The 19,372-nt window shown below is 31.6% G+C and overlaps 1 protein-coding gene across 2 annotated transcripts in view; it reads left to right on the top strand.

Annotated features, from left to right (window-relative positions):
* The window catches only part of LOC114337260 (antichymotrypsin-2-like), a 56,025-nt gene that overhangs the window by 17,955 nt on the left and 18,698 nt on the right, over nt 1-19,372 (top strand). For both annotated transcript variants that reach the window (XM_028287671.2, XM_028287669.2), the window contains exon 3: nt 4,371-4,509. In XM_028287671.2, the coding sequence (XP_028143472.1) occupies nt 4,371-4,509 (139 nt within the window). The remainder of the gene's footprint in view (nt 1-4,370; nt 4,510-19,372) is intronic.

The raw sequence follows: 19,372 nt of genomic DNA, 5'->3' as shown, positions 1-19,372 counted from the left end.
TAGTTTTTAATTGTTTCAAAAATGTTGCATGTAGTGGTTGTGTTTTTGTTTGTAAAATGTATTACTAATAAATTATTTTTATTTCTTTATTTGCTACAGTGTTACATCGATTACCGGATTGATAATCGGTAATCTTCAATTGTCGATTCAGTCATGGCTTACTTAAAATTTAGATAAATTTAAACACCTAAAATAATTTGCTCTGAAAAATGAGAATATCTCGAAAACTAATAAATTTGGGCATAGGGAATGTTATATAAAAATTAAAGTACGTTAATGTTACTTTTTAATAACGATATAAAATACAGGGTGTTACATTTAATATTACTGAGAAAATAATGTACTTGCGTTTTGACTCACCCTGTATTTGATATAAAGAAAATTAGCAATATCAATAACTCTTAAAATTTTTGACAATAAATAAAAAAATATGGCATTAATAAACCATTGCTGTTGTGCTTATTTTTATTTATACATGGAGTTGAACTTGTTACGATTTTCATAAAAAATTGGTTATAACTTGGTAAATACCCTGTATAACATTACAAACCTTTATATTTTTGTGATGGAGAAGTTAACAGGATTTCGAATATAAAATAAAATATAAGGTGTTCCATTTAAAAAAACAAAAGTTAGGTCTGCCACTGTGTTAAGTGGCTAAAATTTTTGTTATTAACTTTTATTGCTATCTATTACTATAGCGGAGCTATTGAGCTTTACCCTACTAATCAATCACCCTGTATACAACTTGTGATTTTTTCCATTTTCAAAATTCTATATTTATAATCCTTTGTTGTTTTTATTTCTCTTGGTAACCGGTGAATTGTTCGAATGCAATTGCTCGAAATCAATTGCTCGAGTTCAATTGCTCGAAAATCAATTGCTCTACATGAAAATTGCTCGAAATACAAATTGCTCGAATAAAAAAGAAAATTATATATCTAAAATATTTATTCACAATAATACAAAATATAGACATAAGAATTATTCTTGAAATAAGACAAATTATGTGATAATTCACGTATACAATCGTACATTAATTTATGCTGAAAAAGTATTTATTATAAATCTAAAATTTCTTTGAACATTTAAAATAATAAGAAAAATAACGGTTTTGTTTTTCTCTCATTATGATAATTAGGGATTATAATAACCTCCAGGTATTAGGGAAAGATTAAAATCATTAAATACCCATTAACAGGCTTACCCATTGCCAATGTTTTTTTGTTGGGTATGTATTATTATTATTATTTGAATTATTGTGAATAAATATTTAAGATGTATAGTTCTCTTTTTTATTCGAGCAATTTGTATTTCGACCAATTTTCATGTCGAGCAATTGATTTTCGAGCAATTGATTTTGAGCAATTGATTTCGAGCAATTGCATTCGAGCAATTTACCTAGAACCATTTCTCTTATACCTGGTTGCACCAACAAAATCTTAAACTCCAGCGTAGCCCAGCTCAGCTTATAGATGGAGATCGGCTATCTTAGTACGTCTTGAATGGTAAGTTTAAGATGCAATCCACGTGAAAATCCATTGCGACAAGCTGAACATTGATCTGACTCAATAGTGCAACGCGTATGTTTCGTTAACTGAGCTTAACCCTTAAACGCCCAAGGGTGGGTAAAAAATGTCCACCTAATACGTATTCCCTTGTAATCTATTCATATATATATGTATATATATATATATATATATATATATATATATATATATATATATATATATATATATATATATATATATATATATATATATATAATCGGTTTAAAACGTCCTCCGACGTCTTCCGATGCCCAATCTCCATGCATCTCTATCTTCCCAAAGGTCTTCGTCTAAACCTCTCTCTCGGATCTCTCTGTCTATTCCTTCTCTCCAGCTCTTTCTGGGTCGGCCTCTTTTTCTCTTTCCATGTGGTGACCAATCTAGAATCTGTTTTGGCAGACGGTGTTGTAATATATTTATTACGTGTTAAAAATTTTTTAAAAAATTATTTACTGTTAAAAAAACAGACCTTTACCGAACGTTCATTTGGTTCTACCCATATTTTTGAAAATAAAAGTAGCATCTTGAGTTAAATATGGGTGGGCATAAAAAGTACACCCTTGGTAAAACTTGTTACTAAAGGTTTCTATATAATTTCTCGTTGGTAGGAAGATAGTCCATATAATTATCGACGTATAATTACATAATCTACATAATTATCAGACAATAAGGAGACTGAAAGGAAGAATGTGGAGACAATCGACAAATCTGAATTACTTGCTTTTACTGGTATGTTAATTTTGATGTACATTGTAATTTTGTTGTAAGGTTTGTAAATTGTATATAATAATATTTTAGAAGATACTGTGTTTATTAAGCATAAGATTCTTAAGTTTAATCCATTTCCAACAACTCTCAATAAATATATCAGCTATTTTCGAGGTGGACATATTTTACTCACCTTTGGGCGTACATGGAACCTCAAAAAGGTTGGGCATTTAAGGGTTAAGGCACGTCTTAAGTATAAGATCTGTTGGCGATTTAAATTTGTGATAATCTAACTTAGCTCGCTAAACCTTGGAATTTTTTGTACGTCATTGTAAGTGACATTTTCTGAGTAGGTGGCTATCGAAATCTTCTACTATTTGAAGTCTGTTTTACCGAAACCTCAGGGTTTGTGTTCTGTTATATGATTCTCAAAATAATTTCTGTATTGTTTTCTCTTGCAGCTTTACTTATTTCCGTTGACATATCTTCTCTTATTCACGTATATGCTGTTATGTCTTTGTGTTAAATTGTTTTCAAATTTCAGTAAGAAATGCTCTGTTGTGTTGAGTTTATTAATATTTTTTTTTTGGTTGGATGATCTTTCTACGCCGTCTTTCGGAACACCTACTATTCGTCTATTTACTTCAGATTTTCTAAATATTTATAGTAGGAGGAAAGTATGCTAAATTTGCAGTTACTCGAGCGCTTTGGAGACCTATTGGGTTGTGAAAACTAGTGAATTGGGATTCACAGCATCTGTTAGTAAGCATCCTATTAAGAGCATGACACTTTATTTTAATATTTAAATGTCCTTGGTAAACAAACACGCTTTGTTTTCATACACATGTTTGACCCAGATTACTCCACAAGTGTATCAGTTATCGATACTGCAAGCGTCAGCTTTTCAGTGTCACATATTATTCTTTATTTATAATCAAGCTGATTCGGCATTTATAATACAAACACTTTCACTTTTATATATACAAAACATAGACAGGAAATTCCACATTCTACATTCTAAATTCATTTCGTAAAGACTCATCATTAATATTTGAGACCCCAGAGGGTGAACATACATTAGCCACCAACTCTTTACCGTTGTTACTCCGAATTGTGAATAAATGAATATACCGTAAGTAGTGTTTACTTCATCAACCCCTATCGTAGGGGGTAACTAACCCCCAACCATCTGAGATGGTCCAGATGATGAGGAACCACCATACTAGGTCCTAAAACCAAAACAAGTTAAGTTTTTCATTTAGCGGGGACTTTCCATTTTTTAATTTAATTATCCATTATCCATAATTCGAAAAAACGTCTCGAATAAAAGTTGCTTATTTTTACGTAAAGAATCCAATTCTGCAACAAAAATTGGGGGCTCTTATTTATGATTCTTTTAAAAATATTGAATACGTTTATTTCGCAATTCGATCTGATGTTCATTTCGCGAAATATCGGGGGGTTCGTGTTTAAAATTTTAAATTAACCCCCCACTTCTCTCCGTGGGATGCTGTGTTTGGTATCATTCGATAGATTCTTGAAAAATATTGAACACGTATTTTTTAGTCTTTCGATCTGACGTTCATTTCGCGAAATATTCGCTATTTTTTTGTGAAAGTTTATGACTCGACCATTTTCTTCCGGCCCGCTCAAATTATCAGATTTTTAAAATATACATACATTCTTTTGCATGTACTTACCTTATCTTAATGTGATGGTTTTGAGTTTTTCTAAGGATAGATTATTTTTGGGCCCCCCTTAACGAACTCCCCTGTGTTAAGAGACAATGTATGGTAGAATTACATTTACAGGGTATAAGGTTTTTCCCCATAGGATAACCTGACGCCCTCGAGTAACTGCAAAAATCCCTGCTTGGACTTCTCTACCATTACAAGCGTTTTGGAATTTTCACAGCCCTATTGTTACAGCATGATTATTTCCCTCTTGATAGATACTATGCCACCTACAGCTTGATGGTCACTACAATTTTGAAAACTTATTTAAAATACGTCTTGGGCATTTGCTAAATAGTTATTTAAATATTTTGTTAATATTTTGTTATGATTTCTAAGGTATTTCTTATTACATTTTAATAAAATTATTATTTTTTAGCTCGGAATTACACAAATTTTCCAACCTAGTGCTGATCTGTCCGGAATTTCCAAGGGTCTACTTATAGTTGGCTCTGTTTTACAAAAAGCATTTATTAATGTTAATGAAGATGGCGTTGAAGCTGCCGCTGCTACAATGGGTTAGTAAAATTTGTTAAATTTGGTGGTAAAAGCTTCGAGATATTAAATAGCAAGTTTCTGATAGGACAGCATTTACAAGATATCGTCGTCGTCACGGCAAAACTCACTAAGTCCACTTTTGTCAAAACTGAGTTAAGTGTCCTGATCGGTTCACAATATCAATTTTCATAGTCTGGCAGAAATAGCGAAGTCCTAGAAAGTAGATAGATATGGTTGCCTAAATCACTGAATATGCATAGGTTCAAAATTCCCATTTTGTTGACAGGCAGAAGTCACTAAATGTTCGTTTTCTCAGATCTGATATTTTGAAAATAATATTTGATTGAGTGTTATTTCACTGCCTAAATAAGTGGTTTTACTTAAAGTGTATAAGGCAAGCAAACAGAAGAAAAAAATACTATTTTAGTAATTATTAGAGTGTATCAATCGTACTTTACCGTACTTTAAATTAAATCAGCACTTTATTAAAAATGTGTTTAGATATTATAAAAAGACACAAACAATTATTTCAGATACAATAAAACACAAATAATGCGTATAATAGGGGAGTCAATATAGAACGAAAACTGGCATTTTTTCGTAAAAATTCAAACAAGATTATATTTTTCTAAAACTTTTTTTGTTAGTTTATATACATGTTAAATTAAAAAGTTCTACTGATAGATTTTGCCGCTAATAATTGTTTATCAATTGTTTGAACAATAACATTTATTTTGTATAAATGATTTTAAAAATATCGTTAAGTTCATCATTTTACTTTGATTAAATATGTTTCTATTTTGTTTTTGATCATGCTGAATCCGAATATGGCATTACAATTTGAAAATTCATAATATACAAAAGCTCTTAACAGTAGGTCTGCGTAGCTAGAACCATATGGGAAACTTTTTTATTATCAAATTTACGAAAAAAAGCTATTCTTCATAAATTGCTCTGCATATTCTAAAATCTAAAACTTAACCAACAGATATCAAATGTTATCAAATTTATACTTCTTCTTCTTTTTCTTTAAGTTCCATCTTCTATCGAAGTTGGAAATCATCATGGCAATGCGGACTATGTTGACTGCCGCTATAAATAGCTCTGCACTGCTGCATCCGAACCATTCCCGTAAGTCCTTAAGTCAGGATGTTTTTCGTCTTCCCACATCCCACATTTCGCTTCCTTCGGATTTTGCCTTGCATAATAAGTTGTAATAATAAGTCTTTATGCCCTCTCATCACATGTTCCAAGTACTCAAGTTTTCGTCTTTTGATAGTTAGTATTATTTCCGGTTTATTTCCTATCCTTCTGGTTACTTCCACGTTTGACGTTCTTTGAATCCATGATATTCGTCGGATTCTTCTGTAACACCAAAATTCAAAGGCGGCCAACTTATTCAAATAGACCTGTTTCAATGTCCACGCTTTAAAACCATAAAGAAGAGTAGAGAACACGTAACACCGAAGCATTCTTAGGCATAGTATATATATATATATATATATATATATATATATATATATATATATATATATATATATATATATACATCCCGCTATTAAATTGGCATCTTTTCACGTTGCAGTCATTTGGCATCACCTAGAAATGCTATCATTTTCTAGGTATAATCCGTGAATGTTCGCTTAGTACACTTCTTTAAGCTTGGCACCGTTGTCGGATTTTCAGTAATCCGATTTATTTATATATTTTATTCCTTACACTATAACGACAATTTGACCCCCGTAGGTCAAAAACATTGCTTAAACATCACTTTGGCAACAACAGGATGTTGCCAAGATATACATTTTTACGGAAAAGACAGTACCTAGTTAGATACATAATATCGATCGCTTCACGTTACAAGTCTTCCACTCGCACTCAGGTAAAAACCAGTTGTAGGCTCTTTTGTCTGAACGGGTCCCTGAATGAGTTTAATAATTCACTTTTATTGTGTATTTTGTTTCGTTTAGTTGAAATATCAGATTTTGTTTGTAACGAATTTCATAATAGATATTTAAATTATTTTTTTGTTAACAAAAACAAATTTTAAAGTTTGACATTTGAAAAATTAATTTTATATTGCCATTTTCATGACATGGTCAATGGTTAATTGCATTTATAACAATTTAATGGGTCATTGCGAAACAATATATAGTGCGTCCATAAAGTAACGCATAAATTCATTATTTCACAAACCGGACACTTTCAGGAAAAATACCGAAACAGGTCGATTTTTATTTTTAAATTACAATTTATTGGCATACATATCATACTAGTGACGTCATCCATCTGGGCGTGATGACGTAATCGTTGATTTTTTTAAATAAGAATAAAGGGCATGTAATAGCTCATTTGAAAGGGTATGTAATTCTCTATTCAATAATATAATTGTTAATATAATTATTTATACAGGGTGTCCAAAAAATGTTATTTAAATTAAATTAATTGGTATAAAAAGATGAATGTATGTAATTTGTTTAATTCTAAATATATTTTATTGGTGCCAGCAAACATAAAAATGTTTTATTTAAAACCTAAATATTGATTTTCGCTTAAGCGTAATCTTAAACTTCCAAGAGGCAGGTGGATGGCAGCTCTAACATTTAATTTTCTGACAAAAGTAAAACGAATTTTGAATTAAATAAGTTACATACATTTTTCTTTTTGTCTCAATTAATTTAATTAAAGAATTCTTTTTGGACACCCTGTATATATCATTATGTTATTGTTTGTATTAGTAAATAGAGAATTAAATACCCTTTCAAATGAGCTATCACATGACCCCTATTCTCATTTAAAAAATTCATCGATTACGTTATCAAGCCCAGATGGATGACATCACTAGTATGATATGTAATATGCCAAAAAATTGTAATTTAAAAATAAAAATCGACCTGTTTCGAAAATTTTCCTTAAAGTCGCCGGTTTACGAAATAATGAAATTATGCGTTACTTTATGGAAGCACTGTATGTTACAATGTGTAAATTTTTCAGGAAACGTAAAAATCTTTCCATTAGTAGTTAGAGATTCTGATAGTAATACTATATTTTATATAAGTATTATGGGTTATAAATGCATCTATTAGGTCTGGATCCCGCGTATGAAAAAAAAGTTGATTAATAGCAAGCTGAAAATTTGTTAATAGCTTAAGGGTGTTTAGTCGGATAAACTTTTATATATGGGAACACTGGAACAGGGGCAGTTTTAATTGTGAAACAGGTTGAAAATTTGGAACGGTCACACCACGAAAACGGCACATTTATTTTGTCCGACATAACAGACTTAAACTCTCCGAATAGAGATTAAACTCTCATGCAAAAATTAGACTGCTATTTATCACCTGTCATAATTCCTGTCATTTGACATATTCTACATGCTCTACTCATTAAAAGGCCCATTTGGTGATAAATAGCAGTCTAATTTTTGCATGAGAGTTTAATCTCTGTTCGAAGAGTTTAAGTCTGTTCTGTCGGACAAAATACATGTGCCGTTTTCGTGGTGTGACCGTTTCAAATTTTTAACCTGTTCCAAAATTAAAACTGCCCCTGTTCCAGTGTTCCCATATATCAAAGTTTATCCGACTAGACACCCTTAAGCTATTAACAAATTTTCAGCTTGCTATTAATCAACTTTTTTTTCATACGCGGGATCCAGACCTATATCTGAAAGACCAAAAAAGTTTAAATGTTGCTTATTTTTTTGATATTATGTTTTAAAGTTTGTGGACTTATGTTGTTTTCGAAATGAAACCATAATTGGTAAAGTTTTTTCTTTATTCTCAACAAGAAACAGTCATAATACGGACAACGCACACATCTTATGGAAAATATAATGTCACTCAAATTCAATAAAATTTATACGAATAGATCCGTTTTAATTTACCGATCAAATCTTATCATTGCGCCAACTCTTAATTATGATTAATTACGGCGCAAATTGCAATTAAAGTTTATCGAAATCACATTTTTGGAGTCCATAAAGTGTTAAAAGTGTTAAAGTTACAATCATTATTGCTCCGAGTGCTATTCATAAGAGCTTAAATCCCGCTGGGCCTAAGCGGATTAGTGAAACTAATCCGCTGATTTATGGAGTACCGAAAATCTGGGTAGTTTAAAATATTTTTTCTCTCTCTAACTTATGTACCTACCCATTTGATTTCAGATTTATTTGTATCAATTTCTGCTCTTATTTTTGAAAATAGAGAGTTGGCGCAATGATAAGATTTGATCGGTAAATTAAAACGGATCTATTCGTATAAATTTTATTGAATTTGAGTGACATTATATTTTCCATAAGATGTGTGCGTTGTTTTCGAAATGAAACCATAATTGGTGAAGTTTTTTCTTTATTCTCAACAAGAAACAGTCATAATACGTAGAAATTTATACTAAATTTAAAATCCAGATTCAGTAGAAATAAACAAACCAAGACACGTTAAATGCTACTAGGAGCACTCCCGAATCATAATTATTTACAATGTATTGTTATATTTCTATTTGATATGAAAATTAAATTTTGATGGTTGTAAACAGGATTCAATTTAATATAAAATATTTTCAATTTTCTCAACCACGGGCATATAAATTTAGAACACCCTGTATACAACAAATTGTTATATTTAATTTTAAGAAGTGATTAGACGGAACTCGGGACAGTGCGCTTAAAATAAACAAAGTGAATGACGCGTACCATTATCGTTCTTCTCGGAAGGTCGATCATTAGCCTATGCTAAATAAAACTCAGTGAAATAGATGATAGTTCATTATCGTTTTTCGCGGAAGGTTTCGATCATTAGCCTATGCTAAATAAGACTCATTTGAAAGAGAGAATAGGTCATTAAAATTTGTAAATAGTAGAAAGTGATTTTAGAATGGGAATTAAATATTTTCTTTTGAAATCCATTAAGCATATTTAGAAAGATTAAAAATTGGTTTTTGAGGAATACTGAGAATGAGAGTTGGTGGTGGAAGGTTGATTTGTGAATCTGGAAGGGATATTGAGAAAGTAGGTGAATGAATGACAAAGTGGGATCAGAATGTTTTGAGCTGTCGAGAAGTGAAGTCGAGTAGTAGACGGTAGTGTTCGAGGAGTGAGAAAGCCGGTAGTTCCGTGAGTGTGGAGTATCTATCGTGGAACGAGAAGTAGGCCAGGTCGAGAGTAAAAGAACCTCCTTGAGCCCAGAGTGTCCCGGTAGCTGATAGCAGTTTCGAAAAAGGTAGAACACAGCATCACGACAAAAGCAGGAACGAGAGCTATTCGAGCTAGTTTTTCAAAGGAGAACATCACTGGAAGCCAGGACGAGGTTTGATCGCAGCCAAGGATAGCAGGAAAGGGTTTTGTGTGAGGACATTTTCAGTTCACCAGGAAAAGGTCAGTCTCATTTGTTTGGACATGAATGTATGGGTTTTTCGTATTAAATTCCACATAAAAAATTGAATAACATAATCAATAATATCAGAAAAGCTTCATCAAACTTAAATAGAGTTGTCCCTAATAACTCCTAATAGTTAAATGTTAATAAAAACTTTCAATAGAAAACCAAAAGGAAATAAAATTCCCAGTTGTAAATGTTATGTTTAAGAATAATAAGAAATAGCAAATATTAAGCATTGATTGCCTTTTGAATAAAATAAAAAATATTTTGATTATAATTGTAACCCATATTTGTATTTTTTTTTACTCTTTTCTTTTCTATCCCGATTAGGAACCATTAAGAAATATTCAGAAGCCACGAAAGTAAGTAATTAATTTATAATTCGCCCTGAGATTGAAAACATATTGATATGTGATCTGGTTAATTAATTAGATTAGTATTAATACATTGATTAAATTAAGTGACATATAAGAATATTATCTCATATCAATAATCAAGATCACATCAGTATATACATTGTAAATTCCAAGTCATGATTTCCAAAGTTTACACATTGTAAATTATGATTCGGGAGTGCTCCTAGTATCATTTAACGTGTCTTGGTTTGTTTATTTCTACTGCATCTTTACTGTTTCTGTTAACTAATCTAAACGTAGAGATATTTTTTGAGATTCTTTAACTCTTTCAATGCTGGGGTTTGTCACATCCCACCTGTCTGTTAGTGGCAAAAAAGTTCACCTGTCGGATGCCGGGTTAAAACATGACAAATTAGATGTGGAATGAAAGCTTATAACCCAAAGATGGTACTAAAGGTGAGAAATTTGGCCTCCGACTTCAGGATAAAGAGTTGCAACCCGAAGTATTGTTCTAAATTCGCAGAAATAGTACAAACTATGTATTACTCGACGCGCCTTAGAAAGACGAGAACAAATATTTATGCCTGTCCGGTTTTATGCCTGTCTGTCCGTCCGTCTGTCAGATATAATCACAGAGGTTGAATGAAAGATTATAACCCATAGATGGTACTAGCGATTAGAAATTTGACGCGCATTAGAAAAATGAGAACAAAGAAATACTTTTTTTAGTTTTACACCACTTCCGGTTAAAATGGTGTACCCGGAAGTGACACACATAGTCACAGAAAAATATACTTGATCAATTTACGTGTATTAAGAGGTCGAAACCGAATTTTTTTAATTCTGGTTTTGATGTCATATGCGGTTAAAAAATTGTCTGGAAGTGGAAGAAACCAGTTTAATAGTTGTCCCCTTCGAGTAGCGAAAAATAAACAATACTTTGTAAAAACATTCAACATTGGTTGATATTCCGCTGTTTTCATATTATTTATTGACCTAAGTTTTTGTAAAATGCACTAGTCTTTTTTAAAGATATCATTGGACAATTTACTCACTGTTTTTGGATTTTACAAAATCGCTTGGATTGGCATGAAATTTGACATAAGCATAGCTAACATGTCAAAGAAAAAAGTGATATTGTGCCAGTGTGTGCTTTTTTCTGGGGATGAGTACCACCCCCTTCTCGAGTGTGAAAAAATATAGGTAAAAATATGTCCGTAAGTGGATAAACTAATTAAATTCCTTGTATTTTTTGTTTTTAGATGGTTTTTCGTAAATAAATCAAAAAGTAAGTATTTGATCGAAAAAACTATTCTTAGCAAATATAAAGCTTATAAAACAGTAAAAAAAATTATGTATGTATGAAGTCTGGACACACAATAAAAACAGAGTTGGAGCTGAACAACAGTTGGTTCTTATTCGTCGAATTCCAAATCGACTAGTTCAACGTAAAATATCCAAAAAATAACGCACTTTTCGGGGAAAACTCGCCACAAATTTTTTAAAGTGTTTAAAAAAGTTTTATTTTTGTTATTTAAAAAGTATCTATTCTATCACCATCAGCATCAAAAGTAAGTTACGCTTTAAATAAAATATGTCCCTTTTTTTGCTAAAAGAAATCGTGAAAATCACCACCTAATTAGCATTCCATATGAAATTAATAGTTACCGCCCTAGTTAATTTACTTATATTATACTGTTTATATGATCTATAAGATTTATTGGCAAGAAATGCTTATTAAAAAAAATTGGTTTTAAAATAAAAAAATTTTAATTTTGAAAAAAAATGCCTTGGTTTAAAATAACTTAAACATTAGTGATACTAAATATCTCAAAGAGTAAAAAATGTACATATCACATAAACAATACATAAGTAAATTAGGCGGTGATTTTTACATTTTTTTAACAAAAAAGAGACTTCATTTTGATGCTAACTAACTTTTGATGCTAGAAACGTTTATAAAAATACAAATAAAACTTTTTAGACATTTTATAACAGTTGTAAGTCATGAGTTTTTCCCGAAAAGTGCTTCGTTTTATGGTTATTTCATGTTAAAATATTCGATTTGTATTTTGACGAAGTAGAACCTGCTTTTCATTAAGGTGATACAGTAGCGATCAACAGGTAGCCAAAACGCGTTCCAAGATTGCGGCTGTAATTTTGAATATTTTTTCGAGATATTTGGCACACGTATTCGTAATATAATAAAGAATGGCGGTACAGAGCCGAATTTGAAAAATATATTAATATGTGGAAATTACTCTGTAATTAAATATAATATTAAAAAAACGAGCCTGTACCGCCATTAAGAAGAACAAAAAAATACACTTTCTTCAAATAAACTTTTTATCCGATGCCTAGATTTTGTGTCATTTTGGAACTACTAATGAAATACAAAATTTTAGTAGTTCCAAAATGACACAAAATCTAGGCATCGGATAAAAAAGTTCATTTGAAGAAAGTGTATTTTTTTGTTCTTCTTAATGGCGGTGCAGGCTCGTTTTTTAAATATTGTATTTAATTACAGAGTAATTTCCACATATTCATATATTTTTCAAATTGGGCTCTGTACCGCCATTCTTTATTATATTACGAATAAGTGTGCCAAATATCTCGAAAAAATATTCAAAATTACAGCCGCAATCTTGGAACGCGTTTTCGCTACCTGTTGATCGCTACTGTTTCCTCTTAACTACAACTCTACTTTTACAGGGTCTACAGACTTCATACATACACCATTGTTTTCACTTTTTTATACGCTATATTTTTGCTAAGAATATTTTTCGTTAAAATACTTTTTGAGTTTTTTTCTAAAACCGTCTAAAAACGTGACTTTTTTGTTGAAAAACGAACATAATATATTCACTTGCAAATAACTCAAACAGTATGTTAAGAAAAAATCTATAGAACAAAAACTAGCTTAGAATTACTCAGTTTATCCACTTTAGGACTTATTTTGAATGTATGTCTTTTCACATTATAAAAGTGATTGTACTAACTCCCAAGGCAAAAGCACACGTCGGCACAATATCACTTTTTCTTTGACCTGTCAGCTATGTGCATACCCAATTTCATGTCAATCCAAGCGGTTGTTTAAAATTCGGAGGTTTTGCAATATTTACCGTGAGTGGATGGACTACAGATATATGTATATTAGATAAAAATTATAGTCTCAGCGAATCTTTGAAATATCTCCATTCCTTTGAAATGTTACATTTTTTAAGCCTTGAGGGAGTAGGCGCAAAATTATAACCAATGCTATTTAAATGCATTCAGTTTATTCGAATCCTGAGAAAACTAATAAGAATTTTGGAAAAATTTAAACGCAGAATGAAAGATTACATTATAACCGAGGGCGAAACTCTCTAAAAACTTTTATGTTTATATTGATAAGTGAAAGGGTGAAAAAAAAAGAAAATTTAGTGTGATTTTTTATTTCAAATATTTAATTCAAAAGAAATTTTTGTTTATTCTATTCTTTTTGACATGAGGCTGTATTTGATTTCTCTATGTCATTGTATGCTATTGGTTAGTTCCTATCATTTCAGCCGACGTACGTCACGATTGGATCAATAGGGCCGAACATACATAACTAAGGCCCTTTTGGCATGATGCTGTATTATTTTGAAGTCGATACAGCCTGAATATTTTTTTTTTATTTTTTTACGTTCTATGTGATTAAAAAAATTAAGAATCACCGCAATTTTAGCCCACCACCCCCTTCCCCTTTCCCCACATCAAAAAATGTCAATTTTTCGATTTTATTTTTTTTTTAAGTTGGTTTGCAATTAAATTATAAATTACAAAAAATTCACACGCACAGCTGAGGCTTTTACAAAACATATATTTTTATGGACCCGAAGGTCGAGTGTACATAACCTCAATGTTTTTTGTTTTTTTAATAGGTACTTATAACTTTTTTTGGCGATGGCTGCATGTCTAATTTTTTTGCGTTTTGTGAATTTTATCAAAATCTGTATTTCTGACTTTTTTCAGATTTATTCGTAAGGTGCGCCATCTTCAAAAATCCGGAAAACTGGTTTTTTCGGTAGTTTTTTGGGATTTTCTCCATTTTATATACTTCAAAATAGACTAACTCAAGGTTTTTTATAGGTTACGTATATATAATTTGAAATAACTGAGTTTTTAGGGATATTCAAAAATTGTGTAAAACACCTAAACCCCCCAAAAACTATGTTTTTTCAAATTCTTAAAAGTTTCTTAATTCTTTCGTACCCCATGAAGTTAAATTACAAAGCCATTAAAATATAACTAGAGGTGATTCATACCTACTTACCATCTCAATTGAATGCAATCATCGGCAAAGCCATCTTTTAGTGTCATTGTGTCATCCCCAAAAATCTACCTGGGTCTTAAAATGCAGGTATGCATACTTGTTCCGTTATAACTCTTATCTTTTAAAATTTTGTAGTAAAAGCATTTCTATAGCTATAGTGAGTTTATTGCCCTACCTCTTTATGTGGCTTAATGATTTGGATTGTAAACACAGATAAGAAAGGGTGTGATAGACCAGAGAAATTAGCAAATAAATGGCCTCTTTCGTGACATCCGTTGATACAGGTATCTAAGAACTGCTTATGGCATTAGGGTAAATTTAGTTACAACAGTATCCAATATAAAAATTATGCAAAAAATCAAACGTACTTTTTAACTTATAAACAATATATAAACAATTAAAGATCGCTATTTGATTGTAAATATTAAAGGTGGAGACCGGTATGCTGTATGGAAAGGTGATACAATTTTACTGAAGAGCATAGAAAATTCTTTAAAATGAGTGTTTGGAAAGTTCTTTTTGTTAATTTGTTGCTTAGTTATTGGGAAAATAGCTTCAAAAGTCGATTTTTTGAAAATAATTAATAACTTTTCTAAAAATACACTAAAAGCTTTATTTTCGCGTAAGTAAAGGAACAATATTAGAAGTATTCAGCCGTTAAAATTTCAAGAAGTTTTACCTAATAGTTATTGCAAAATTGAAATTGTTTATCCCAAAAAGCTTCTATCTACAGCGTTATTATGCATAAACTATTAGGTCAACATAAATTCTAAAGACATCAAACCAAAGAGAAAGGTTCAATTTATCAAATTAGATCAAGTCTTGAATAAAAAGTTTATAATAAATATTATAAATAATTATAAAATAATTTTGAAAAAGTAGTGTTATTTTAAGCTTATTCGCGAACTCAAGCGAGGGTGCTGCCGCTTATTTTGAACTAGAGGAATTGGGATGAAGATTTAAACAAAACATCCGTTAACCTATATATCAATGTCGATTGAATGCTTGTCTGGTGTGTTCATTTAATGAATGATTTATTTATATTAATTAATTACATCAATAAAAATATTAATTATATCAAAATGCATTATCCCAATTACATCGGCCATTTTCATGCAACTGCACTGCCACCTATAGTCGATTGAGTTCGCGAATAAACAATTAAAATAACAACCGCATTAACATGTGGGAATTAACTAATTTTGATGGGAAATAAGCCACAATTTTACTAAAAAAAATGGTTTTATTTTGACAACGACACCCGATTTGAGCGTCGAAACGTTAATAAAATCAGTTTTTTTAGTAAAATTGTGGCTTATTTCCCATCAAAACTAGTTAATTCCAAAAATGCCACAAGAAAATAGCTTCAGAACAACAACACGTAGGAAGTTAATTTTTTTTATTCGACATGTTGGTATTCTTATAGAAACTGAAACAAAAATTTAATGCCCTACAACCCTTAAAACCCGAGTTAGCCACTTTTTTCAAAAATTCACCGGGGCTTTGTTTATAAATATTAGAAAATTTGAAAAGCAACATTTAAACGAATGAAAGAGCATGTTTATACAAAAAAAAATTAAAACGATTCTTTTAAAAACGAGCCGTCCATGATGCGCCAAAAGTGAAGAGTTTAAAAGTAAAGCGATTCTTACCCTCTTGATTTTATTATCAAAAACTTAATTCACAACTACACATTTATAAAAGGCGCAATACCTCCGGTAAGATTTAGGTACAAAATTAACAAAACCCAAAAAAAAATATATAATACAATATTCCAGTTACCCGTCGTTTGTCACCATTAATCCCTTTATCCTAAAGATAAATAACAGTTTGTCGACGAAAATTCCATTCGATCAAATGTTCGTCGATGAATTGTCCATTCGATGAATTGTGCATTCGACCAACTGTTTGTCGACCAACTGTTGTCGACCAATTTTCCGTCGACGAAGTGTTCTCGACCAGCTTTCCGACACCGGATTTGGGTGTCATTGTATTCTGTTGGTTAATTCCTACCATTTTAGCCACCGTACGTCATGATTGGAAAAATAGCAGCGAATATACGTAACTAAGGCCCTTTCAATATTTTACTGTAATTGATTTTTCTGTGTCATTGTATTCTGTTGACTGATTCCTATCATTTGAGCCGCCGTACGACACGTTTGGACCAATGGGAGTGAAGATACGTAACTAATACCTAACAAGAGGTTTACTCAAACTTCTTTTTTGTACTTATACCACTCGGTAAAAGTACAAAAAAAAGTTTGGGTAAACTTTTGCACAACTGTGTAAATACTAACGAAAAATCTAAAATATTAAAAAAAATTAGTGGAATCCGTTAATCTGTTCTCGAAAAAATTAGCTATGAAAATGAGCATAATTTTCTATATCCCTAACTTTTGACGAGCAGTTTAGCTTAAATGGGGAAAAGCGGTAAGCTTAGACCAAACACCAGTAGGAGGCATTCAATTAATTGAGGAAAAAAATTAAATGGATAACAATATTTATTTCAGTTACACAAAAGGCATTGTCCCGCTAGAATGTTTGAAATCACAATTAATAGTCCTACAAAAAAGACAGGCGTTTAAAAGTGATAAGACCATTGAACAATAAGCCTGTGAGCTACCTTTTAAACACATTCTTAAAAATAATCCATAACACAATTAAAAAAAGGTTTGTTAAGAAATTCTTTTATAGACTTCAGAAATTCAACAACTTCTCCTGATTATGTTTAAAAAACGTACGGAATGCACTAAATGAAAAAAAAAAAAAAAGAAAAAGATTTATCATACCGTTATACTATAATATATCCTTACGTTGAATATTTGATGCTTCCCTGTGGAGTATAAAACGGACAGTTGTGTTTTTCCCGTGATCTGCCTTGTTTAGTCTTCTTTGTCGTTTTATTCGTTAAATCCTATCCTCTTAAGTCACAGCGTCAGAAAGCAGTGGGTATATGCAGTGAACGGGAGGCCTATGTCGAACAGTGAACGTTGGGGCCCTTTCGCGTTTATCATATGTAGAGAAGTCGCTTGTCAAAAACTGGACGTATGTAATCGTATTCTATTTGTTAAATACTCTCACATAATATGTCATACCATGTGCGTTAATCCATTTTATTTCTACAATTTTAAAGTGTTATTACATGCCGTCATTTTCATTTGTCTACACCATCGTATTCTGCCAGTTAAATCCCATCGTTTCAGGCGCTGTACGTCACGATTGAACCAATAGGACCGAAGATACATAACTAAGGCCCTTTTGACCTGCTGCTTGTTTGATTTTTCTGTGTCATTGTCTTCTATGATGCCTAAGGCATATTTATGACATGTCTTATTTTTAAAGAAAACAAGTAATTGGACTTCGTAAGTCCTAGGTTTTCACCCAAAGTAATCGAAAGTAGAATTGGAAGTCGATATTTGAATTCTTCGTGTAACTTTGCGTGGATTGATATACAAATTTACTAATTTTGAGTCATTTTTACTAAACTGTTTACACAGAAATAACTCTAAAGATTCAAACCTTTCAATACGCTTCGATTTATGTGTTCGTATACTATTTCTGAGTCTATTGGGACCGTGCAAGTTCGGCAAAACGACACCTGGTTTCTACGCTCTGCAACTTTATTCGCACTTTTAATTATATTGGCCAATTATATTAGTCCTGGTTACTGGATAATTGTCAAGGCCATAATCCAAAAAAATAATAAGAAGAAAAAATAAGATTCAGGTTATGTTATTAAAACGTAAACAATTGTATGTAGTAAATAAAATTAGTTATTAAAATGCAGTACTGCAAGCAAAATACAATTAATTTAATTTGCCTTCATATAATAATTGCATATAATATCAATATTGCAGAGCAACATATAATTTTTCTTCTTCAATGACAGTAGGTATGAAATGTACGTCAATTTGACAATTTCAATGGACAATATGAATTATTTAAGAAAGTTGCAATATTTCTCCGCTATTCGCGCACGATCGTTTCTCGTATCCGTTCCAAGTACTTGCACACCGCGAATAATGGCATTTCCGGTTATAACTTTTTAAGCGGAAATTACGTAAAAACCAAAATTTTACATTTGTTCTCATCTTGCTAAGCCACGTTGAATAATATATCACTTATTCTCTTTCGGCAACTTTAAAATAGTAAATACTTACGGTTGCAACTCTAAAACCGGAACTCCGACGTCAAATTTCTCATCTTTAATAATACCATCCTTAAGTTAAAAGCTTTCATTCGACACCCGATTTGTCATTCTATCTGTATTAATAACGGAGGAGTTGTATTCGCGGATGGACAGACATACGGACAGACAGCCTAGGTAAAATTTTTCATCTTTAATACCATGCTTGAACTATAAGCTATCATTTGGCACCTCATTTGCCATTATACCTGGTATAATGACGGAGGATTTATACTCGCGGTCGGAGGGATCGACGGACAGACAGCCTAGGTCAAATTTTTCACCTTTAGTATCATCCTTGGATTATAAGCTTTCATTTGACACCTCATTTGTCATTCTACCTGGTATATTGACGGAGGAGCTATATTCGCGGTCGGACGGACCGACGGTCAGACAGCGTAAGTCAAATTTCTCACCTTTAGTACCATCCTTGGATTATAAGCTTTCATTTGACACCTCTTTTGTCATTCTACCTGGTATAGTAGAGGAGTTATATTCGCGGTCGGACGGACCGACGGACAGACAGCCCAAGTCAAATTTCTCACCTTTAATACCATCCTTGGATTATAAGCTTTCATTTGATATTTGTCATTCTACCTGGTATAATGACGGAGGAGCTATATTCGCGGTCGGACGGACAAACGGACAGACAGCCTAAGTCAAATTTCT

This window comes from Diabrotica virgifera, chromosome 2 (assembly GCF_917563875.1).
Source record: "Diabrotica virgifera virgifera chromosome 2, PGI_DIABVI_V3a".
Classification (NCBI taxonomy): Eukaryota; Metazoa; Arthropoda; class Insecta; order Coleoptera; family Chrysomelidae; genus Diabrotica; species Diabrotica virgifera.
Note: the sequence above shows the minus strand (reverse complement) of the source record. Positions and strands in the feature narration are given on the sequence as shown.